This window comes from Chanodichthys erythropterus, chromosome 13 (genome assembly GCF_024489055.1).
Source record: "Chanodichthys erythropterus isolate Z2021 chromosome 13, ASM2448905v1, whole genome shotgun sequence".
Lineage (NCBI taxonomy): Eukaryota > Metazoa > Chordata > Actinopteri > Cypriniformes > Xenocyprididae > Chanodichthys > Chanodichthys erythropterus.
The window spans coordinates 10,420,360-10,446,490 of record NC_090233.1 but is presented as its reverse complement, the minus strand read 5'-3'; the positions used below and the strand labels follow the sequence as shown (position 1 = coordinate 10,446,490).

Sequence of the window (26,131 nt, the reverse complement as noted above, 5' to 3'; positions counted from 1 at the left end):
TTACCGATTGGTCCAATTTCAATTTGAAATCTCTAACCCAGAACATAACCTGCCCCGGAGCAGGTTAGTCGTGGAACATAAGTTACTATGGCAATGAACACCACTAAAAGTCAAGTTACTTTCATGGTATCTAAAACCCAGGATTGGCGCAAACTAATCTGAAACTTACCTGGCTAGCCAGCTAATCCAGCTTCATGGTACAGGCACCTGGTGTTTTAATCCGTCTCTTTTGTCCACTTTCAACCTCTTCTGTCCTGATTTCTTCGAGGGGAGGGTCTATGGGCGGGAAAATGTATGGGCTTTTTCAGATCTTTCGATCTAATGGACAAAATAAGCTTGCGAAATTTACATACAGTATTTCACAGAAGTAAATATATCTTTTCATGTGACAACACTGAAGAAATGACACTTGTACAATGTAAAGTAGTGAGTGTACAGCTTGTACAACAGTGTAAATTTGCTGTCCCCTCAAAATAACTCAACACACAGCCAATAATGTCTAAACTGCTGGCCTCAAAAGTGAGTACACCCCTAAGTGAAAATGTCCAAATTGGGCCCAAAGTGTCAATATTTTGTGTGGCCACCATTACTTTCTAGGACTGCCTTAATCCTCTTGGGCATGGAGTTCACCAGAGCTTCACAGGTTGCCACTGGAGTCCTCTTCCACTCCTCCATGATGACATCACGGAGCTGGTGGATGTTAGAGACCTTGCGCTCCTCCATCTTCCATTTGAGGATGCTCCACAGATGCTCAATAGGGTTTAGGTCTGGAGACATGCTTTAGCCTCAGCTTCTTTAGCAAGGCAGTGGTGATCTTGGAGGTGTATTTGGAGTCATTATCATGTTGGAACACTGCCCTGCGGCCCAGTCTCCGAAGGGAGGGGATCAGGCTCTGCATCAGTATGTTACAGTACATGTTGGCATTCATGGAACTGTCCCTCAATGAACTGTAGCTCCCCAGTGCCGGCAGCACTCATGCAGCCCCAGACAATGACACTCCCACCACCATGCTTGACTGTAGGCAAGACACACTTGTCTTTGTCCTCCTCACCTCGTTGCCGCCACACACACTTAACACCATCTGAGCCAAATAAGTTTATCTTGGTCTCATCAGACCACAGGACATGGTTTCAGTAATCCATGTCCTTAGTCTGCTGGTCTTCAGCAAACTGTTAGTGGGCTTTCTTGTGCATCATCTTTAGAAGAGGCTTCCTTCTGGGACGACAGCCATGGAGACCAATTTGATGCATTGTGCGGCGTATGGTCTGAACACTGACAGGCTGACCCCCCCCACCCCTTCAACCTCTGCAGCATTCATGCGTCTAATTCCAAAACACAACCTCTGGATATGACGCTGAGCACATGCACTCAACTTCTTTGTCGACCATGGCGAGGCCTGTTCTGAGTGGAACCTGTCCTGTTAAACCGCTGTATGGTCTTGGAAATCTTCTTATAGCCTACTCCATCTTTATGTAGAGCAACAACTCCTTTTTTCAGATCCTCAGAGAGTTTTTTGCCATGAGGTGCCATGTTGAACTTCCAGTGACCAGTATGAGAGAGTGAGAGCGATAACACCAAATTTAACACACCTGCTCCCCATTCTCACCTGAGACCTTGTAACACTAACGAGTCACATGACACCGGGGAGAGAAAATGGCTAATTGGGCCCAATTTGGACATTTTCTCTTAGGGGTGTACTCACTTTTGTGGCCAGCGATTTAGATATTATGGCTGTGTGTCGAGTTATTTTGAGGGGACAGCAAATTTCCACTGTTATACAAGCTGTACACTCACTACTTTACATTGTAGCAAACTGTGCAACATTCAAAATGTGTACTGCTGGGGGTGCTACAGGAATAGGGTTGAGAACCACTGGTTTACTTCATTACTTTGCTGCAGCAGCAGTTTATTTCTGCCTTGTAAATGCGTTTAAATGAAAGTTTTAATAATGACCTCGAAATCTTATTGCTGAATTGTAACATCTCTCACGAGAAGTCGAATAAACTGATGCTCTCCATGTTCCGTGTGATTGGTTGTTCACTGCACATCACACATTTTCAGGTGCGTGTACTCCAATTTATCACAGTTTCTGAGTGTTTATAGCAAGCATTTTGAGCCCGCTGAACCTGATCTAAACCAGGTAGTACATGTATAGTTTTTCTTTTGTCAACTCTAAACTTACTCTTAAAACTCAGGCCTGGTTTCACAGACGGGGCTTAGATTAAGCCAGGATTAGACCTTAGTTGAATAAGGGTGGCTTTTATAAACTTGCCTTAGAAAAAATATTACTGGTGTGCATCTTGAGACAAAACAATGGCACTGAGATGTTTTAAGATATGTCCGTGCAATTTGCTTTCAGTTACAACAGCTCAAACATGCATTTTAGTCTGGGACTAGCTTAACCTCTTCCACTCTCCCGGCCCGTGGGCGGGCCGAAACGACGTCACAATATTTTCACTTATTTTGTTTTAAAATTTCTGGAGATACTACCAACCCATATATGGTACCATTTGAAAGCTTAGAATCTAATCTTTACAAAGAATATAATTAGTTCTGTGTTTATGTTACACAAATTAGTAAGATAAAGCTTAAATATACAATCATGCCAAAAACGCCCCTCCCCTTGACTACGATGAGGAAATATAAATATGAATATGAATTTTTCGCATATTTCATAAAACAGACATGTCATATATCAGAAGAAAGCTCTCGTTCTCAGGAATTCGGCTATATAGTTTATTTTATTGTTTTAACAACATCATTTGAACGATCTTCAAAAGAATCGCGCAATAAATTTGATAAATGTGGAAAAAACAAACACAAACGTCACATTTCTACCCCTTTCAATGCTTCTCTAAGATAAAATCAGCCACAAACTCTATATCATCTTTTACCTTATTAAGTTTTCTTTCAAATGAGCCTACTTTCACTTTTCTGTGAGCTTATATTGGTAAATAATCCACTGTTATGTCGCGGTTGTCCGAAACACAAAATGGAGACGAATGAAGAAACACGCGATCTTCACACCATCATCCAAACGGTCTGGCTTCCTTCAGTGATGACGATGATATACATATCAGGCATGTGTATAAAGCTAAAGATCCTTTTTGTCCAGGGACATGTCAATCAAACTTCTAGTCCAATCAGATGGCGAGATATTCAACAAATCATTGAGGCAGACAGGCGGGATCACACCGTAGCTTCAGTTTCACGTGGTGGGCGTGTGATCGCGTTGCGAGTGATGAGAGGAGCTGTTTGATGGAAGATTTGCATGTGTTTTCATAGTTTGTGTATTGTTTTGACTTCTAAAATGGCATATGGAGAGGGAAAAGTACCAATGGCACCGATAGAAACGTTTTTGAAGCACTTGAACGTGATGAGGCATTGACCAGTGACGCCGTGTTATGATTTGGCGAAAATGACAGCTCGCTTTTCTCGAGGGATTCGAGAGGACTCTGCGCTTGACTGGTAAGCTCATATATTCCTGCATTTACAATGCTAATGCTTATTTAATGATAAAATTATTATTTTGAAATGGCAAAGCACAGCAACTAAGCCAATAAACTGTTACATTTGACAAAACATTTGACGAAACTGCGTATAAGTATGCATACTCATACATATTAGTATACAAGTATGCAGACTTCAATAAAATCGTAATTTGAGTAAATCTACATTTTGAAATCGTCAAATGTATATTATTATATTGTAAACAACTAACTAACAACTTTTATTTTTTGTTTCAGATACTGCATGAGATCCTGGACCACCGGTGTTGCAGTCGATTCTGTTCCCTTTGGAATGTGTGTTCCCCCTGCTGACTGCGCATGCGCCATGAAACACCGCTGGATGGACGGAAAGCGAAGGAGGACAAAAATATTGGCGCTACGTTTAAATGTCTTGCACTGTAGCATAATAAAATGATTCAGTCCAGTTTTATTTCTGTGAATTAAATTAATCTTGGACTTGTTCATAGTTTATGTATTATGCCTGAATTTATAAATTTGAATTGTGCCAACACAAATTAGCTTATGTCCAAACTTTATGCCTCATATTACCATTTAGCATTATTGCAAATTTGATTGTTCCCTTCAGAATCTGTGTTCCCCTTTTCACAAGCATGGGGACCCAAAAGGTTCAAAAAACTATTTTTCCCCTCGAAGGTGGTATTTTTTTTTTTTAAGCATTTTTTATTTATTTATTTTTTTTAAATCTTTATTCCTTTTCCAATTTAAAATGCACTACAGATTTTAATGCCATGTTTATTAAGGCTTTGGTTAGTACAGAAGCCTCCATTGCAGGCCTATTTGAACCACAAGGAGTTCACAGGTGATTTTAAATGGCAAATTTTATAAAAGAAAAGAGTTTACCCAAAGTGAAAATTGAGAAAAAAACCCTCCAAAAACAAAGGCTTCATAACTGAGTCATTTATTGCAAGAAACACATTTGTATTCTTTCTCTGTAGATGGATTGCCCACACGTTTTAAATGGAACCACCGCCCGCAGTAGTCACAAGCAATCTGTCAACATAAAAGAACTTCAGAGTCTTCAAATGTTTCAGTCTCTCCTCCAGTGTCTTCAACTGTTTCTGCCTCTCCACAAAAGTGGCACAGTTCACTTAGGTCATCTATGGAGGTACAACACTAGTGAAGGTGCACACCAAAAAGCACATCAATGGTATTCATAAGTAGCCATACCAGATTGGTGTAGCAGTGTTAAAGCAATCTCCATTCTGAACCGTGTTATGTCTTGTGGCTCACTGGAGAAGTTTATTGTAGAATTTTGCACAATGTGTTCTGCAAACTGAAGTAATAAGACAAATTAACTTTAAAGTATTGTACCATTTCAATGGACATTTAATATTTTTATATAATGCTATCACACCTTCAAAGCAAACACGCCACATGAAATAGTGTCCCTCTGAAGTGGGTGAGGCAGGCTTTCACAAACCCAGTGTGAAACTGAGACACCTTTTGCCATCATCAGGGCTCTACAAACAAGAGTTTTCTTTCAAGCATACATGTTTCACAATAACACTACATCTGATTGTGTTGCATGAAAAATACCTTGTTGCCTCCAAACACTTTTTCTTCTTGATTGATTGATTTCATTAGTGCCCTTTGAAATTACACATTAATTTTGTTAAGAATGTTATATTGCACCCTTGCATCTTGCATGTGAAAAATATTAAAGAAGGCAATAATGACAACATATAATTGTATCCATATATATTTATTCATTTTTTTTTATATAAGGAACAAAATATAACATAGTATCTGTTTCCCTTGTGACAATAATTTGAGGAACTCAAATTTTAGCATGTGTAGGCTACTTTGGAAACAGTGAACATTGTTAATACATTTTGTATACTGTTGTTGTATATCATAAACATGTCATCTCTGTATTTTTGCTATAATAATAATGCTAAAAAATAAAAATGCAGTAATATGAGGCATCAAGTTTGGACATAAGCTAATTTGTGTTGGCACAATTCAACTGAATAAATTCAGGCATAATAAAGTAAATACAGGCATAATACATAAACTATGAACAAGTCCAAGATTAATTCAATTCACAGAAATAAAACTGGACAGTGAGAATCATTTTATTATGCTACAGTGCAAGACATTTAAACGTAGCGCCAATATTTTTGTCCTCCTTCGCTTTCCGTTCATCCAGCGGTGTTTCATGGCGCATGCGCAGTCAGCAGGGGGAACACACATTCCAAAGGGAACAGAATCGACTGCAACACCGGCAAAGATGGTCCACAGCTTCACATCTTCAAGACAGGCCAGAGGAAGGTGATGCTCTCAACACAAGGGACAAAATATTATAGTGATGCACAGAATGATAAAAATGTGGAGGATGTAGATCATGTTTACATTGTTAAAGACCACATACATTTTATTTTATGTGTTATACTGTCTTGTGTCACCTGAAAGGAGAATAAAAAGTATAAAACGCTAAACAAAATCTCATTCTTTTATGCCTTTTAGCATAGTACTTGTTTTGCATCTCAGAAACAAAGATGAAAATGAAGAAAATCAATAAATAATAAAATAAAGTGCTATACCATATAATAAAAATAGGATTTTTGGGGTAATGCAGTCTGTAAAACATGTTTTTGCAAAGGACAATCCAAAGAACACTTGCATACGCTAAAATATCATTTTGCCTCCCTTCAGTTACATTTCAATAACTTCTGTTTAGAAGATGATAGATTCAAAATATTTTTTTCTAGTACAAGCTGTCACCTAGTGGAATCAAAGAAAACAATCAGCAGGTCCCTAGAGCAAACAGAACCTGATTTACAGATTTTCAAAAACAGGATTTTAAACAAAAAAAACAAAAATCGCCTATTTTTTAAGTGCTTATTACAGTATTTTAAATGCATACAATGTAATTTCTGAAGTATTACAGTCTGATTTTGTTATTTTGAGAGGTTTTCTTTACAATGACACCAATATTTTACATTTCTCTCACTGTATGTGTGAAGGGCGAACATTTAAACTTTGGGTTTGTCAAATTCAGGCGGAAATCTAAAAAATGCCTCAGAGTGGAAGAGGTTAAGTCATGTCTGTGAAACTGGGGGTTAGAGTTTGTTCAGCTAGCTTCATGCAACAGGACACTGGTCTCAACTACAACACTGTCTTGCCTACTCAGCCATCTTAGCGCTAACCTGCTGACTTAATAAATCTCTCAAATATATAAGAGATACACAGATAACCAAATGGCACAATACTTTTTTCTTCATTTTGACTATTTAGAGTGCCTTGCAAAAGTATTCAGACCCCTGGATTTTTCACATTTTGTTATGCCTTATGCTAAACTACTTTAAATTCCCTTTGGTAACACTTTCTATGAAGCCTTTATAATGCAAAATGCCTTAAAAAAAATCTTCACAAATCTTGTATAATCTCATGCATAATCATACCAACATTATACAACTTTGCCATGTGTGGTTATAACTTTTAACAGTATGATGATTATAACACACAAACACATTATGTCCACTTAAGTTAGAATGGATTATCATTCCCACATATTTTTGGGTGAGCTATTCCTTTAACTTAGTAAGTCTCCACTGCCTGTGTAGTAACAGTAAATCCTACTGTGAATGTTTAAGATGTTAATACACAGAATTAGAAAAGCTGTTAATTCTGTTAATTCCAGAGTTGCAATAGCTCTGTCCTTACACAACCTCATGGAGTTAAGAGTCCTTTTTACAACACTGTTTTAGACTGTCGTGATGCTACTGTGAACAAGCTCAAAAGATGTTACCGTCTAGACTCACTGTCGAGAGTTCATTATCCTCAGGACTAAAGTGACTACCAGGTGATTTCACGGTTTTCTCTTATGACCACAAAAGAAGATTTGGTTTGTTTTGTTCCATCTTAAAATGTATCAACAGTAATTTAAGTTTCATTAAGTTCACTTAAGTCTCATAACATAGGCTATCATTTTCATAACTGTTATACTATAAACAGTGCAGTATTTTTTCCCTGTCAAAGGTATAGGCACTGTTTTCCTCCACGAATTGTATGATGAAAAGAAAAAAAGAAAGAAAAAAACAGTGACGTGTCCGTTCACAAAGGCATCTCTGTTTCATGCTCACAGTAATCTTCTTAAAAACAGCGGCTTGTTCGCCAGAATTCCACATCCAACAGACTTCCAAACACATGCTTTAAAGGACTTCAAGTAGCTGTTATCTTTGATAACAAAATATTCCTTAGAATTGTCTGTCACAATCCAGGACAATATTTAATAATGTTAAATAATTATATTTAATAGTATCCTACTTTTTTCCTGAGAACTTGAATATTTACAGTAATCCTATACAGTATTTTGGTTATGGTATTTGTGCATTTAGTTATTTAGTTATTTGTGCATTTATATATATATAATATATTTGGATCTGAACTCTTCATATATATATATATATATATATATATATATATATATATATATATATATATATATATATATATATATATATATATATATATATATATATTGCTGGCATATGTCTACCTTTTACTCTTAATTGTCAACATTTTTAAGTCAAAACGTTGTAATAAAGGATGATAAGTGGCTATTATGAGAAGAATTTGACGTAATGAAGAAAGCGCTGTTCAGTGAGAGAGAGAGAGAGAGAGAGAGAGAGAGAGAGAGAGAGAGAGAGGCAGCGCCTTTATAAGCGCATGTGACGTCAGTATAGTGGCGCAGCCGCGGAGGTGAAGATGGTGCTCATCAAAGAATAGTAAGTGTTACATTTCATTTTTTTTTTTTTTTTTATTTATTTTATGGACGTTTCTGTTTCGTTATTACACAGTGAATAGTTTTTATTGCACTTTACAGAGTCTCTACATAGTTTGCGTGACTTTTAGATGTTGTGCGTTTGTGTGATAATGTGTGTGTGTGATGCCGGTGAACTCAGGTCTGGCCTACCGGCTCTGACAGCAACTAAACACATGCAGTTGGTCATCACCTTTACTGTTGCTTTCCTCTATTACATGACGTAAATTATCTCAAAAAAGTGGCGAAGAGTTATTAGTAGCTCATTTGTAACTTTGTCTGCTTGGAAGTTTTGTTTTAAGGGTAGACCGGGGCTAGTTGTCACAGGGTCTATAGGCTATGATGGTTTGAGTCAATAGTCTGCAAATGCTTTTTTCTCTAGCAGTGGTTATATATAATGTGTGTGTAAATTAGATTTTTATGAATTCTGAAAAATAATAATAATGATTTTTTTTAATAATAGCACATGGATAAGTTAACAATAAAAAAGCAACTGAGTGAGTACATCTGAAGTTGCCTTATAAAGTACATTAGAAGGCATATGTACACATTAAACACTTTGTTCATTCTTGTTCCTTAAAGGGATAGTCCACCCAAAAGTGAAAATATTCTCTCATTTATGCCATCCCATTTTATTTCTACTGTAAAAAAATAAATAAAATAAAATGGACCAAAAATTGCCCTCTGAATATTATAGGTGGTATTTAAAAAAAAAACAGAACATTTTGTAAATTTAAGTTTGAAAGGTGAATATGCATTATTGAATTTTTTAATAATGAAATTGTGTGTGAAATGTTTTCAGTTGTAATATTCACAGCTTAAATATGTCGAATTTCAGCCCCCCCAAAATGCTGGTTTTGTCATTTCAGGAAAGTAACCATTAAAATCCTAAGTAAGAAAGAAATTACTGAAATTACGTCTCACAAAGAATAACAGTTAATTTTATAATGGTTACTTTTCTGAAATGAGACATTCTCGATGACGTATACTGCTGAGAAATGTGACCTCCGGAGAACCAGCCTTCAATATGAGATACAGCTACTGGTATTGCACACGATCTTCATGCAGTCTTACGGGCAAAAGTTCACTTCAAGAATGAATAAATTAGCATCAACAAAGATGTGTGGTCAATATTATAATATTTCTTTATATAGCATACACTTTTGATAACTTCAGTATATTGTGCAGCAGTATATATATATATATATATATATATATATATATATATATATATATATATATATATATATATATATATATATATATAATTTTCATTTTGGGTGAGCTACAATATCCCCTGTGCCTGTCATGTTCTTGACTCACCAAGAATGCTATGTGTAAATTGTATTGCATTGTCTTTTTGTCTGTATGTAAGTCTCATTTCAGTATCTCTCGGTGTGTTTCAGCCACATTGTTTTGCCATGCACTGTTGAAGAGGTGAGTTTATTATTGCTTTTATTTTTAAATAGTGCAGCTAAATATAAATCTATACTGTCAAATTAATTTATAAATTCTTTAACTCATGCCTCTGTGAAAGACTGTGAACATAGGTTATAGTTTTACTACAGTAGCATATTGAAGTATTTACAGTAGCATACAGTCAATAGTCTGGAGACCTACTCTTTTATTAATACTATTTGAACGCCATTGGCCAGCATACTTACACTGGTGTGATTCAATAAGGCTTTAGTATGGTGGTGTAAGAGGGTTTCCCCATAGCATTAGCTACTTTTTACATCTAAAAAAGCTGCAATTTTAACAGGGGTGTGAATACTTTTTATTATCACTTTACACATGCTGGCCACTTTATTAGGCACACCTGTTCAGCTGCCCATTAACACAAATATTTAATCAGCCAATCACATTGCAGCAACTCAATGCATTTAGGCATGTAGACATGGTCAAGATGATATGGTGAAGTTCAAACTGAGCATCAGAATGGGGAAGAAAGATGATTTAAGTGACTTTGAATGTGGCATGGTTGTTGGTGCCAGACGATCTGGTCTCAGTATTTCAGAAACTGCTGTTCTACTGGGATTTTCACGCACATCCATCTCTACGGTTTTCAGAGAATGTCCAGTGAGCGGCAGTTCTGTGGGCAAAAATGCCTTGTTGATTCCAGAGGTCAGAGGAGAATGGCCATACTGGTTCAAGCTGCTAGAAAGGCAACAGTAACTCAAATAACCACTTGTTACAACCGAGGTTCAGAAGAGCATCTCTGAATGCACAACACATCGAATCTTGAAGCAGATGGGCTACAGCAGCAGAAGGCCACTCCTGTCAGCTAAGAACGGGAAGCTGAGGCTACAATTCACATGGGCTCTCCGAAATAGGACAATAGAAGATTACAAAAACGTTGCCTGGTTTGATGAGTCTCAATTTCTGCTGTGACATTCGGGTGGTAGGGTCAGAATTTGGTGTAAAAAACATTAAAGCATGGATCCATCCTGCCTTGCATCAATGGTTTAGGCTGGTGATGGTGGTGTAATGATGAGGGGGATCCCTTAGTACCAATTGAACATCATTTAAATGCCACAGCCTACTTGAGTATTGTTGCTGACCATGTCCATCCCTTTATGACCACATCTTCTGATGACATCTTCCAGCACCATGTCACAAAGCTCAAATCATCTCAAACTGGTCTCTTGAACATGACAATGAGTTCACTATACTCAAATGGCCTCCACAGTCACCAGATTCAGTAAGCAGTATGGTAGAATCCATTCTGAACATAGCCTAAATGTTTTTGGTTGTTATGGTTTGTTTCAGTATCAAGTAGGTCAGCTGTACTCTGTGGCAGAAGCCAGCAAGAATGAGACCGGCGGAGGAGAGGGCATAGAGATATTGAAGAATGAGCCCTATGAAAAGGCTGGCGAGAAAGGACAGTACACGCACAAAATCTACCATCTCAAAAGGTATATACATATGAAGATGTGGGTGTACCTGTATGCATACCAGTGATGACTTCACAAAAAGCCTGGCTTTCAGTACAATTTGACAACATATTAATTTGAACATCATTTGTGTTTTTCATTCTGTATGTTCTGCTGCCCAGCAAAGTACCAGGCTTTGTAAAGGTGATTGCTCCTGAAGGCTCACTTGTGTTCCATGAAAAGGCCTGGAATGCCTACCCTTATTGCAGAACAAGTGGGTGGAAAACTTTGATACAAGCTTATCGGTTATGCATCACAGACTGTCAGGTTAGAGATGTGCACAGTAAAGATATGCACCACCCAGTGAAATAAATGCTTTAAATTGGTTAATTATAAAGTCATATTATACTTTTTTTTTTTTTTTTGGCTTCATCAGTAAATTTCTATTCTAAACATTCAACCTTAAGTAAGTTGCACTTTCTTTATGTTTGATCAATCATGTTTCAGTTTTTTAGGTTTTAAGAATTTATATTCATATGAAGTTTACTTTTAATATATGTTTAATATATATGTTTTTTCTCTTTTTTTGCAATACATGTTTGCCACAGTTGTAACGGTAAGTGCACTGAAAACTGTTTGTTCGTTGTATTAAATTAAATGGCCTCTTTTTGTTTATCATGTGTAAGAAATGGCATATTTCAAAACCCTGTTAAATGGTTTGACAAACACAGTTTTCTTGAAATTTCTTCAAGTGCTTAAGTAAATGTCATTGCAGGACATAACCATACTTTTTCTCATTCCAAAAGGCATTTTATTAGACAAAAAAACTGCATACACGCATTCAAGCCAGCAGCCATATCACCCTGTAGCCCAAGACTGGTTGCCCAGTGAAGCTAAGCAGGGCTGAGCCTGGTTAGTACCTGGATGGGAGACCTCCAGGGAAAAACCAGGTAGCTGCTGGAAGAGGTGTTAGTGAGGCCAGCAGGGGGTGCTCACCCTTTGGTCTGTTTGGGTCCTAACACCCCAGTATAGTGATGGGGAGCACCGTCCTTCGGATGAGACGTTAAACCGAGGTCCTGACTCTCTATGTGGTCGTTAAAAATCCCAGGATGTCCTTCGAAAAGAGTAGGGGTGTAACCCTGACATCCTGGCCAAATTTGCCCATTGGCCTCTGTCCATCATGGCCTCCTAATAATCCCCATATACTGATTGGCTTCATCACTCTGCCTCCTCTCCACCAATAAGCTGGTGTATGGTGGGCGTTCTGGCGCAATATGGCTGCCGTCACATCATCCAGGTGGATGCTGCACATCGGTGGTGGTTGAGGAGATTCCCCCCTCAATATGTAAAGTGCTTTGAGTGCACAGAAAAACGCTATATAAATGTAAGGAATTATTATTATTAATTATTATTACAAGATGATTCATTAATATTATTTGGTCATTTTCCTGAAAGACTGTACGTTTTATTTGCATCAAGTTTTAGGCCGTGTGTCCACCAGAGCGTTTTTAGCCAGGTGAAAACGCTAGGCGCTCTGCTTAAAACGCCCGTCTGTGAGCGCTTGAGAGCGCTTCTGCAGCGTAGCGTTTTTTTCTAATGAGACGCTTTGTTGCTATGATACGGAATATCAGTTGGCCAGTGTTGTATTTGTCCCGCCCCTCCTTCACTCTGATTGGATGGCTGGATAAAAAGTGACAGTGATGAGCGCAGCGTTTTACTCAAAGTTGAACATTCTTCAACTCGAGGCTACCTGTAAAAAACGCCGAGCTCTCAGCGCTTGAGCATGAAAAAGATGCTCAGCGCCTCGCTACGCTCCTGGCGTTTAAAAAATGCAGCGTTCCCATTGAAAACAATTGAAAATACGCTAGCAGCTGGAAAAAAACGCTTAGGTGGACACACGGCCTTAGTCAACTTTTAGGAGTGCTTTAACATTTAGAAAGCATGCCACAAAGTTAATAGATATTGACTAAAAGCAAAAAAAAAAATCTTGATCTTGATTTCACTGGGTCTTTAATGCCCAATGGTATAGTAACTATGGTTCTCTTTCAGTCGGTCACGCTTGACATTACATCAGAACGTACTGACGAATGGGGTCTCGCCCGAGAGCCCAATTACCTTAGAGTGGTAACAAAATGAGCCAATGGTACACTGAGTACCTTGGTCTGCGGAATTTGCATCACAATCTCTGCACCACTCTGTGGGTATATAAGGAGCAGCGAGAGCATACTCTCATTTAAGCTTTCACTGAGCACTTCATTGTTGCTGTGCTTTCACCAGAGTGTGCATCTACGAGTCTTCAGTGGTGTTGGTGTGACGGTGCGGTTCAGCGGAGATTGTTGGAAGAGTTTCCTGCTTCTGTTCCAGCTCTGTGTCTCCCCTGTGTGCTTCAAGTCTCACGTGTCTAGGCTTTCAGCATGCTGAGGCTGCGTTCGTGGATGACTCATGTTCCCACTGTGGAAATATGACCATTCAAATGAGGTAGAGTCCCCTCTGCCACGCCCCAATCTAGTTCCTCTTCTCGTGAAAGGGGCTACTTTGGCTGGTGGCCAGGGTGATCTGAAGGTGAAGGTGTGGGCCTCTGTGATGAGACAGCCTCCTCGGGCCACACCCCCCTAGCAAACACCGCAAGCTGTGGAGATTCTGGCTGAGTTCACTGATCCCTCTCGTCAGGGTCCCAGCATCTCATTCGGGGCTCCGGCGGACAACCAGATGTCGATCGACAGTACCACAAGGCAGGCTTGAGTCCTTGGGAGATGAGGATTTGGCTGCGTTGCCTTCCTCTGGGATGCCAGCGTTGCCTGAGTCTAAATACCGAGCTGACGGCCATGCTTTCCTGGGCAGCTGAGAGCATTGGGCTCGAGTGGAACCCTCCACCGTATCCCGAGGGCTCAAGGCTGGATGATTGGTTCCTGGGGGATGTACATGCTGATCACCAGCGCCCCCTACCAGTTTCATTCTTCCTGAAGGTACATCAGGAAGTCACCAGTTTGTGGAAGGCACCTTTAACTGTCTGAAACCATTCTGGGGCTACCTCTACCTTCACTGCCCTTGATGGGGGAGTGGCCAAGGGGTATGTGGGGATCCCCCCAGTGGAGCGCTCTGTTGATATACAGCTGTTTCCTCAGAACGCCTCCACCTGGCTTGGCGATCACAAGCACCCGTCCAAGGCCTGTAATTTCTCGTCCACGCTTGTTGGCAAAGCTTACAGAGCTGCAGGTCAGGCCGCTTCCGCCTTGCACACCATGGCCATCCTGCAAGTACATCAGACCAAGGTGCTTAAACAGTTGCACAAGGGCAGTGCTGACCAGGGACTCATGCCGGAGGCGCGCACTGCTACGACCTCGCTCTACGGGAGACGAAGGTCACTGGTTGGTCCCTTGGTCAGGTGATGTCCACTTTGGTGGTCCAGGAGCGCCACCTATGGCTAAACCTGTCAGACATGAGGGAGTTTGATCGGACTTAGCTCCGCAACTCCCCGTCTCCTAGGCTGGCCTCTTTGGCAATGCGGTCAAGAGTTTCGCCCAGCAATTCTCGGCTGCTCAGAAGTAGCCTGAAGGGGATCAAACATATTCTGCCCTGGTGGCCTGCTGATGCCTTAACACCTTAACAAGCCCGTCTTCGGCTTTATCTCTAGAGATGTCAGCTCTCCAGGAGATGGTAGCAGGACCACTCCTTCCCCTGGAGGAGGGCCGGGTGAGAATCTTTTGTTCTCGTTTTCTTTCTGTTCCACCTGAATTCTCAATCAAAGAGCTGTTTTCTCTACCTCCGTGGCTTGAAAGGGCACGGATGTAAGCAGGTGACATAACACCTCGCAGCTCTCATCCCCCTCTTCCTCGGTTGCCAGTAACCAGTAAGAGCCAGCCCGAGAATGCCTTCTCACGCCCCCTCTGCCATTATGTGGAATCAGACGTGTGTACACACGCCCTCACTAAGGGATGCTATGCCTCCCATGTCAGGGCCTTCTGTTCCACCATGCTGTCCCATCGTGGGTACGCCTGTAGTTCCTCTGACCCCACTGGCTTGGTTTCTGGGGGCCTGGCTAGAGCTCCCCAGTCCACCCCGCTGGCTCATCCAATCGATCAATGCGATTCAGTTCATCCGGCATCCCCCCTGGTTTCAGGGTGTTCGCTCTATGATCATGGGCAATTTGATCATACGATTGTGCATTCGTCGTATGGATTGGTTTGCAGCGATCGACCTAAAGGACGCATACTTTGATGTTTCCACTCTTCCTCAACACAGACCGTTCCTGTGGTTTGCTTTCGGGGGGCAGGCATAACAATACAAGGTTCTCCCATTCGGGTTGTCCTCGTCTCCCCGTGTCTTCACGAAGGTTTAGCTGATTTGAGAATGCTTCGGAGATGCTCAGGTAGACCTGTTTACCTCTCCAGACACTTCCCACTGCCAGTTGTTTTACTCCCTGACTGAGGACACCCTCGGCACGGAGGCTCTGGCACACATCTGACCACAGGGCCTATGGAAGTATGCATTTACCCCAGTGAGCCTTCCTGCACAGACATTGTGCAAGATCAGGGGAGGACGAGGAGCAGGTCTTCATGGTTGTGCCTTATTGGCCCGGCTGGACCTGGTTCTCCAAACTTGTACTCCTCACGACAGCCCCTCCTGGTCAATTCCTCTGAGGAAGGACCTTCTTTCTCAGAGAGGGGGCACCCTCTGGCACCCGCATCCTGATCTTTGGAACCTGCATATGTGGGTTTTGGATGGGACGTGGAAGGTTTAGGTACCCTGCCTCCTCAAGTGTTAGCTACCATCACTTGACATCTACTAGACAGGCTTACGCTTTGAAGTGGAACCTCTTTGTCTCTTGGTGTTCTTCTCATCAAGATGACCCCTGGAAATCAGGTCAGTGCTCTCCTTCCTTCTAGATGGGTTGGAACGAAGGCTGTCTCCTTCCACCCTGAAGGTCTATGTTGGCTTCCATTACGGGTCACCATGATCTCATTGAGGCTAAGTCTATTGGGAAACATGACCTGATTATCAGGTACCTGAGAGGGGCCCTCTTGGGACCTTACAGTGGTTCTATCTGCGCTTCAGAGAGCTCCATTTGAGCCTTTGCTCTCAGTACAGCTGAAGATTCTTTCTTTAAAAACAGTGCTCCTGACGGCATGGGCATCTGTTAAGAGGGTCGGGGACCTGCAGGCATTATGAGTTGATGAAGCATACATGGAATTCAGGCTGGCCAACTTGCACATTATCTTGAGACCCCTGCCTGGATATGTGCCCAAAGTTCCCACCACTCCTTTTAGGAACGAGGGTTACATAACCTAGACGTTTCCTGTACTCCACAAGACTGCATTTATTTGATTAAAAACACAGTAAAAATGTAATGGTGTGAAATATGAATTTAAATAATCCATTTCTATTTTAGTATGTTTTAAAATGTAATTTTATTTTTCAAAGCTGAATTTTCAGCAGTCATAACTCAGTGTCACATGATCCTGTGATATTAGACTGATTAGAAATAAATAAAATCTTACTGACCCCAACCTTTTGATTGATAGCTGATATAGTTCTCATTAATTCACCCCATTTGAAATTGAACCTGCAAACATGATGCTTTGCGACTGAATCAAATTAAGAGATCTTTTAGGAATTTATCTGTTTTGAAATATTAGCCTATATATTATTTCATATTGTATGCACATAGACCTACCATATGGTTATTTACTGTAAAGACAATAAAATATTTTGATTTTTGTTCTCCCAGAATGAGTACATGAAGGATGATTTTTTCATCAAGATTGAGACATGGCACAAACCTGACCTTGGAACACTAGAGAATGTGAGTGCTTTTGTATATATTAATTCGAAAATGTATTCTGTGTTTTCATGAAACATGCAATCTGTGAATTCAGTGGGCTCATAAGAGGGAATACTTATCAAACTGGTTACGTCCTGAGGTTGGGTAAGGGTCAATGTAAATTATATCAAGATCAAATTCCATTTTAAATGTTATCATTAGGGTGAACAATACATGATAAACTGGTAGAAAATTGACATAAATTTTGGATTATTGTTTATATTGATTATTATTTGGATAGCTTCTCCTCTAAACTTCTCCTATACCTTCTCCTCTTCTTCCTCTAACCTATGAATAACAGGTTCACAAATTGGACAGTTCTACATGGAAGTCTGTGGAGGTCACACCCATTGACATTGCAGACAACGAACAAGTAGCCCCTGGTGTAAGTACCCTGTTTTATTGAGCTACTACACTCAATATAATTACAAAACAGAAATAAAACTTCCTATTTGAACATCTATAACCTATTTAATCATCAGGGTTCCCATGAGAAAGAAAACCTGGTATTAACAAGAAATTTTTACAGGTGTGATTTCCTGAAAAAGTTGTCAAAATTAATAAATTCTCTATTCTTTATAAACATATTACAAAGAATACTCTGTAGATGATGAAATATTATAGACTACAGTGAAACTTGCTTGCAAGCCAGCCAGTATGATAGCATCAGTCAGTCTGTTGAGCGTAACAGACTCATCAGGTGGAAAAAATGTCATAATGGTTTCCAATGGGACATCTTCAAATGTCAAGATGTTTTTGTCTTATTAGTGTTCAAATGTTTTGAATTAGTCTGGTAGATAAAGTACTATAGTGTATTATTTACATGTATGCATTTGGCAGACCTTTTTATTCAAAGCGACTTATTGCATTGAAAATATACATTTTATCAGTTCATGCATTCCCTGGGGAAAAAAAACAAAAAAACATGACATTGCTAGCAGGCTGATTTGTACATTGTATCCCCCCTCCCCACTTCTTTATTTCCATATTTCCAATTTGTTTACTATGTATGAATACAAGTATGACTTTTTTGGGACCATTTAGCCTTTCCCAATCTTGTTTTCCCAATTTTAATTCACATAACATCAAGTGCGACAAAATTAATCTCCAAACTTGGCAGCTAACAACCAAAGTTCTACCAGAGGTTAAATCCGTGTGTCTATCGTGCATTGTTTTCCTAAATCCACCGGGTGGTACTGTAGTGCTTGGGCTCCTCATCGCTGCTTCCAACTATATTTATTATACTTTTTTTTTCAAGGTTTCAGAGGCTTTTGAGGCCCTTAACCTGCTCAAAAACTCATGAGATTTTTTTCACACATATCAGAGTCCTGACAAAAGGTAGCACACGGAAGTGGCAGATAATCTGACATCAGTTTATCTGCATGTAGATGTCCGACAGGAGTCTGCAATAAGCCATGGGGGATTTAATGAAAAGCATGCCAAAAGCTGTCAAAAATGCTTGTGCTTGAAGCAAGGCACTATTTTCTTTTTACCTAAGAGAAGCTCCTGATCTTTCAGTGTCTCAAAACGGCTCAGTTTGCATTAGTGCATTAGTGGCTACATTTATTTAATTAAAAATACAGTAAAAACAGTAATATTGTGAAATATTATTACAATTTAAAATAACTGTTTTCTATTTGAATATATTTCACAAAGTAATTTATTCCTGTGATGCAAAGCTGAATTTCAGCATCATTACTCCAGTCTTCAGTGTCACATGATCCTTCAGAAATCATTCTAATATGCTGATCTGCTGCTCAAGAAACATTTAATGTGTACAATTGTACAAAATATTTGTGTACAATATTTTTTTTCAGGATTATTTGATGAATAGAAAGTTCAAAAGAACAGTGTTTTTCTGAAATCTAATCTTTTGTAACATTATAAATGTCTTTACTGCCACTTTTGATTGATTTAATGCATCCTTGCTGAATAAAAGTATTCATTTCTTTAATTTCTTTTCAAACAAATAAAAATAAAAATTCTTACCGACCCCAAACTTTTGAACGGTAGTGTATAATGCTACAGAAGCTTTGTTTTTCAGATAAATGCTGTTCTTTTGAACTTTCTATTCATCAAGGAATCCTGAAAAAAAAAAAAAAGTACACAACTGTTTTCAACATTGAAAATAATCATAAATGTTTATTGAGCAGCAAATCAGCATATTAGAATGATTTCTGAAGGATCATGTGACACTGAAGACTGGAGTAACGATGCTGAAAATTCAGCTTTGCATCACAGCAATAAATTACTTTGTAATTTATTTTGTAATTTCTTTTATGCAAATTTATTACTTTAGATTTTGCTTCTAACTAATAATTTTATTAAGTAAAGTTAATGACAAATATAAGAAAGCAAAACCAATTTAACAAGGTCTTCGGTTTCAAGAATCATGCGTACATGTGAGAGGGTGGAAAATAACTTTAATGTAATGCCCTCTCTGCCATTGATTAGCTAGTTAAGAGTGTTTGTGTGAGGGGAAAGAGGGATTATGGTCTAATGAAGCAGTTTTCTCTGGTGTCCTGGCTGTCCGTGTCTTTGGGCCCTATCAGACTCTGGCCTCAGGCATGGCTGCAGGCATTGTGCTGAGAACCGTGAGTTGGGTTCGAGTAATTAAGGGCTTATATAGCCTGGCACACAAACAAACCTCTGCTTTACATGAATTCACACCAAGCATTGTTACCGTATCATCATGCTTTGGCCTCCAGACAGCACACTTGGTATTAAACAGGTCGGTTTGTTCTCAGTGTGACAGTGTGTGTGTGTGTGTGTGCACAAACCCTCAATGCCTGTTTGCCTCTCTAACTGTACAGAAACTGAGAAGTTGTTATTTTGCCGGAGGCGTATCATGATTTATTTACAATTGCGAGACCCTGGAGGTCCAGTTAAAATTAAATGCTTTTCGTCCATTTATTTTACCAGCAGCTGTTTTTCTCACCATCTCTCCCAGTTTCCACCCTCTCAGGTTTATTAAGTCTGTTTTTTGTTCCCTGTTTTTTCTTAACTTCTTGCTTCACTGCATCTGTCCTTGAATACTTTTTAATGACTTGGGCTCTATTAGGCATAACCTAAGTCTATATGGGCGTACTTGACTCAAGTTTTGACATATATTCCCTGATGAATCTGCTTACTAAGGGTTTAAATTTTGCAGTTTTGACAAGTAAATAAGCTCTTCAAAAAAAGTGCAGCAGCTTTCCAAATGTTATATTGATTAAGAGTGTGAGTATCCACAAAATGAAAGTTTATAGTTAATTCACTGATGTTGATGATCAAGTCTAATTCACAAAATTTTAGATACATAAACTAAGCCTAGTCATCTGTTATATGCAGGACTACAAGGCAGATGAGGATCCAGCTATTTTTAAGTCAGTCAAGACCGGCAGAGGACCATTGGGACCCAATTGGATGGTAGGGACCCCTTTTCTCTCCCTTCATTTTAAAACCATATGACTTTATTTTTTTATTTTTTTAATAACCCCCCAAGCAGTTACAATGAATGAAGACCAGAGTTTGTAAAGGATTAAAAAAAGAGAGAAAGGCATCATATATATTATGTACACTGCATTCCAAATTATTATGCAAGTGACATATCTGTAAGGTTTCAGTACAATAAACATTCAGATTTTAGAAAATGTTTGTTTGTTTGTTTGTTTATTTATCCATGTCTTTTTAGATAACTGGTATCAATCTCAGACAAAATAATTTGCCAGATCTATGGAAACCCTACTTAGAGGTTGTTCCACATTATTAAGCAAGTCACAGTTCTCATGCAATATGGGGAGGAAGAAAGATCTTTCTGAAGATGAAAAGCATGAAATGGTGCAATGTTGTGCAAAAGGCATGAAAACAAGTAATATTGTGTGAAACTGAATGGAGATTATCAAATTATCATAAGATTTGTGAGTGATTTAGAGCACAGCCAGATAAAGGCTTATTAATGAAAGTTCCTGTCAAAAAAATTTATTGTATTAAAAGGGCAGCTATAAAAAAGCCAGTGTTGAGCAGCAAACAGGTATTTGAAGCTGCTGGTGACTCTGGAGTCTTGATAACCTCTCCATGCAGGCTGACAGTCCAAACCAAACCTCACAAAGAGAAACATTTACAGTGGGTGTAGAAATACATGAAGACTCATTTTTAAATAGTTTTATTCACTGACTAATGCGTACTACAATGGATGGTCTAAATGGATGGATTTCTGGATGGTTGGTGAATGGCCACCATGTTCCAACAAGACTGTGACGTCAGTCAGCAAGGAGCTGGAGGGTGATGATTTGGGCTGGAATACTGTGAAGTAAGATGGAAGGTCCCTTTAGGGTCTCCACATATCTTGCAAAAGTCATTTTAATACCCTCGGAGTTCAGAACTGGCCATTTTCAGCTATAGTATAAAACCACACCACAGCATACCACAGCAATAAAACTGTTTGAAAATGTATTTCTACACCCACTGTAAATGTTTCTCTTTGTGAGGTTTGGTTTGGAGTGGCTGAAATGCATCTTTACGCACAACATCATTGCATGAGAACTGTGACTTGCTTAATAATTTGGAACAACCTCTAAGTAGGGTTTCCATAAACCTGGCAAATAATTTTGTCTGAGATTGATACCAGTTATCTAAAAAGACATGGATAAATAAACAAACAAACATTTTCTTAGAAGAACTAAAATCTGAATGTTTATTGTACTGAAACCTTACTGATATTTCACTTGCATAATAATTTGGAACGCGGTGTATGTATATATATATATATATATATATATATATATATATATATATATATATATATATATATATATATATATATATATATATATATATATATATATATATATATACACATACATACACACACACACATACATACATACACACACAGTGGCATGCAGTGGTGTTCTAAACATTAGGAGGCAAAGTCCACACTTAAGCCACGCACACACTTATCGATCGTAAGGCCGATTATGAATGTAAATTGATACTTATGACTGATCGCCCTCAAACACGTCCAGTCAGAGCCAGTTGCGTTCAGTCTTGCGTTACAGTCGGTGTTCAAATTCCATGTGCGAGTATATAAATCGGCTCCAGTCGAAGGAAACAATCGGTATGTGTGTTCAGTTCAGTCTTTGAATGTTTCAGCTGTTTGTTTTTAAATCAAATGTAAATTCATGTCCCAGTATAATGTTGTCACATTTTCCTGGTTAAATAAACATTACTTTACATTACAAACAAAAAATAAACCAAATACAATTTTAGTTTGTATTTTTACGTTATATGTAATTAATGTTCTATGCGCACGAAAACAAGAGGCGGAATTTATCGCATGAGCCACTCATAACCAAACCATAACCAATCACAGTGTGATGGAGGCACTGCCTCCTCTCATGTGACTTTCCCCTGTTCATTCTCAACTAACCCCCCGTCAAACCCTTTGGGGGTCTGTTAAAAGTCAATGGGCTCAGGGGAGGCAAGAGAGATGCACCGCGGGTGTCGCTGTTGGACAGTGTTACTTTAGAAAAACAAGATATTTATATCATTTTAATGTCACATTTTGTAATATTTGTGTTGTTATCATTGTAATATAGATTATTTTCTCATCCACTTTTTTGAGGAGGCTCTGCCTCCCTTGCCTCCTTCAGAGGAAACACCCCTGACACACACACACACACACACACATGCGCATGTGCACACACAGCAGGGAGAGATGGGCTGAATGTCAAGGTTTTCAGTGAATAATGATTTCAGTCCATTCTTCAAATAAAGCTATCACACTTATAGCACACAGGCGGGTTGTATGGGCCACTTTTATTTTTTAAGTTAACTTAATTTGCATGGTTTTCTTCCTGGTCTTGTGAATTTAAACCGCAGTGCAATCTAAAATAATAGTTCAGTAAGAATGTACAGTGCTATTTCTGCAATGACCCCTGTGTAAATTACCAATGAGTGCATTAGTGGAAGTGTTTTGCAGTTAAGAACTAATGAAGATGAATCACTCCGCTTTGATGGACCGTAAAAGGCATCACAGTGATTGGCACAAACTAAGACATGTGCGTGTCCACATGAATATGAATAAGAGCTGTCTTCACTTGTGTGTACTGAAGATTAGATTAATCTTCACAAGGCTTGTTAGATTGTGGAGCATCTATGTGTTTTTGCCAATTATTACCTCATCTATTCTGGACATCTTCTATAAGTAAAGCATCTGCATAATGTATCTCTATACTGTAATTATTTGATTTTAGGACCTCTGTACTGTATAAGTGTTTGAGGTAAAATTTAATTTCTGCATGGTCGACAGAGTTTCATTAATGTATGTTTGAAACCTCACAGAAAGAACTGGTTAATAACCCTGACTGCCCACGAATGTGTGCTTACAAGCTTGTCACGGTCAAGTTTAAATGGTGGGGCCTGCAGAACAGGGTAGAAAGCTTCATTCACAAGGTAAGATCTCCAGAAATGCATTAACTCATATATATTAGAAGTGGTTTTAATTTAATACCATCTAAAGTGAATTATTATTGTATATTAGGAATACAACTCTACCAAATTTCACTTTTCTGAGATATTTGTTATTAATAATTTTAACATTTTAAAGGGATAGTTCACCCAAAAATGAAAATTCTGTCATCATTTTCTCCCCTCAAGTTGATTCAAACGTGTATAAATGTCTTTGTTCTGCTGTACACAAAGGACAATATTCTATATATGTTGGTAACCAAGCAGATCTCACCCCCCATTGACTACCATAGTAGGAAAAAATAATATGGTAGTCAATAGGGGGCTAGTTCTACTTGGTTGCGATCATTCTGAACTATCCTTTTAATGTTGACATTCCTACTTAAAATTTTACTATGTATTTAGAGTAAGTGTAATTCTATCATGTAAATGTACTGTTTGTCTGAATTGGGTTATAATTCTGTGGAATAGTTTGGGATTTATGTGTTTTGTTTTTTGGTCATTTACTAAGCAAGAGAAGAGAATCTTCACCAACTTCCACCGGCAGCTGTTCTGCTGGATTGATAAGTGGGTAGAGCTCAACATGGAGGATATCAGAAGGATGGAAGAGGAGACACAGAAAGAGCTGGAGGAGGTGCGTATACTCATACACATTCACACATTACACAGATTGTGCTAAATCTGTAGTCAAACCCCGACTTAGCTGTCATGTAGAAAAGCGCTGGTTAGTATGATTTTTTTTTTTTTTTTTCCATTTTAGTTTTATCCAGATAAGTAATGTTGTTTTAGGAGACATTTTCTCCCAGAATACTTTTCAGGGTTTATAACTTTTGTAGGGGTGTACAATACATCTGCCATAATAAGCAATTTTTTTTTTTTAAATATAATAGTTTAATAATATTATAAAACGTAGCATAAAATGCTGTTCCTTGAGGATCACTTATAATGTTAATAACATTTTTATCACACACAAAAAAATATATGCAGAAAAATTATTATTTTCAACCCTCATTCTGAGCCTCTGTCAGAATGATATGCTTTTTAAGGAGCAGCTCCTTTAAAGGTGCCCTATAATCATAGTTGAATAACAAGAGTTTAGTACATGGAAATGGCATACGATGAGTCTCAAACACCATTGTTTCCTCCTTCTTATATAAATCTCATTTGTTTAAAAGACATAACATAACCTCAACATAACACCGACTGTTACGTAACAGTCGGGATCATTAATATGTACGCCCCCAATATTTGCATATGCCAGCTCATGTTCAAGGCATTACACAAGGGCAGCCAGTATTAACGTCTGGATCTTTGCACAGCAGAATCATCAGACTAGGTAAGCAAGCAAGAACAATAGCGAAAAATGCAGATGGAGCAATAATAACTGACATGATCCATGATATCATGATATTTTTAGTGATATTTGTAAATTGTCTTTCTAAATGTTTCGTTAGCATGTTGCTAATGTACTGTTAAATGTGGTTAAAGTTACCATGGTTTCTTACTGTATTCATGGAGACAAGAGCCGTCGCTATTTTCATTTTTAAACACTTGCAGTCTGTATAATTCATAAATACAACTTCATTCTTTATAAATCTCTCCAACAGTGTGTAATGTTAGCTTTAGCCACGGAGCACTATCAAACTCATTCAGAATCAAATGTAAACATCCAAATAAATACAATACTCACATGATCCAAAGCATGCATGCGGTATGCATGACGAACATCTTGTAAAGATCAATTTGAGGGTTATATTAACTGTGTGAACTTTGTAAGTGCACTGAATTATAGTCGAGAGCTCGGGAGGGCAGGGAGCGCGCGATTTAAAGGGGCCGCAGCCTGAATCGGTGCATAGTTAATGATGCCCCAAAATAGGCAGTTAAAAAAATTAATTTAAAAAAATCTATGGGGTATTTTGAGCTGAAACTTCAGACACATTCAGGGGACACCTTAGACTTATATTACATCTTGTAAAAACTGGTACTAGGGCACCTTTAAGACTTAAGGCTGTCAGTAAACAGCCACTGTTATGATTGTTTAACATCATTGCTTTGGAAAAAGTATTCCAAAGTATTCCCCCCCCCCCAAAGTATTCCACAAACAATTGAAATTGTTTACGTATGGTTTTACTACGGTTGGCTGCTGTCAAGTCCAATACAGTTGGCTGCTTCAGCTTTCAACAGGTTTCTTTAAAAACTCTCCATTACAAAAGCTGCAGTCAAATGCTCTGAACAAACATTTAATCTTTAGACGCAATCCAGGACGTCATTAAAAATAAATCATCCACTTGTTTCTGATGCTGGGATCCTTCTGAACTCTGTACAGTAACGCAAAACAGGACACGTCAAAGCAGAGATTCTTTTACTCTTCCATTTGTCCTGTTGTCGACAGACTCATGTGCATGGAGCGTGTCAGAAATTGAGTTGGTACACACTAAAAACTCCTGGGTTAAAAAGGGACCAACTAATTTATGGGTTATTTCAACCCAGAAAAATGGGTTATTCTTTTTGACCCAAATTTTGGGTTAAAATAACCCAAAATTGTAGTTAATATAACCCAACTTCTGGGTCAAAAGAGCAACCCCAATATCTGGGTTGAAATAACCCAGAAATTAGTAGGTCCCTTTTTAACCATAGGTCAAAGGTCAAAAATAACCTAACTTGGATTACTATGCAAGTATGCCTTATTTCA

At 38.7% G+C, this 26,131-nt stretch overlaps 1 protein-coding gene across 1 annotated transcript in view; it reads left to right on the top strand.

Annotated features, from left to right (window-relative positions):
• The first annotated feature begins 8,240 nt into the window (after positions 1-8,240).
• Positions 8,241-26,131, top strand: part of LOC137034929 (phosphatidylinositol transfer protein beta isoform-like) — a 38,438-nt gene continuing 20,547 nt past the window's right edge. Inside the window, exons 1-10 of the mRNA XM_067408176.1 lie at positions 8,241-8,260; positions 9,702-9,732; positions 11,065-11,210; positions 11,351-11,442; positions 11,777-11,784; positions 16,897-16,971; positions 17,291-17,374; positions 20,320-20,397; positions 23,314-23,424; positions 23,951-24,073. Coding sequence (XP_067264277.1) covers positions 8,241-8,260; positions 9,702-9,732; positions 11,065-11,210; positions 11,351-11,442; positions 11,777-11,784; positions 16,897-16,971; positions 17,291-17,374; positions 20,320-20,397; positions 23,314-23,424; positions 23,951-24,073 — 768 coding nt within the window. The remainder of the gene's footprint in view (positions 8,261-9,701; positions 9,733-11,064; positions 11,211-11,350; positions 11,443-11,776; positions 11,785-16,896; positions 16,972-17,290; positions 17,375-20,319; positions 20,398-23,313; positions 23,425-23,950; positions 24,074-26,131) is intronic.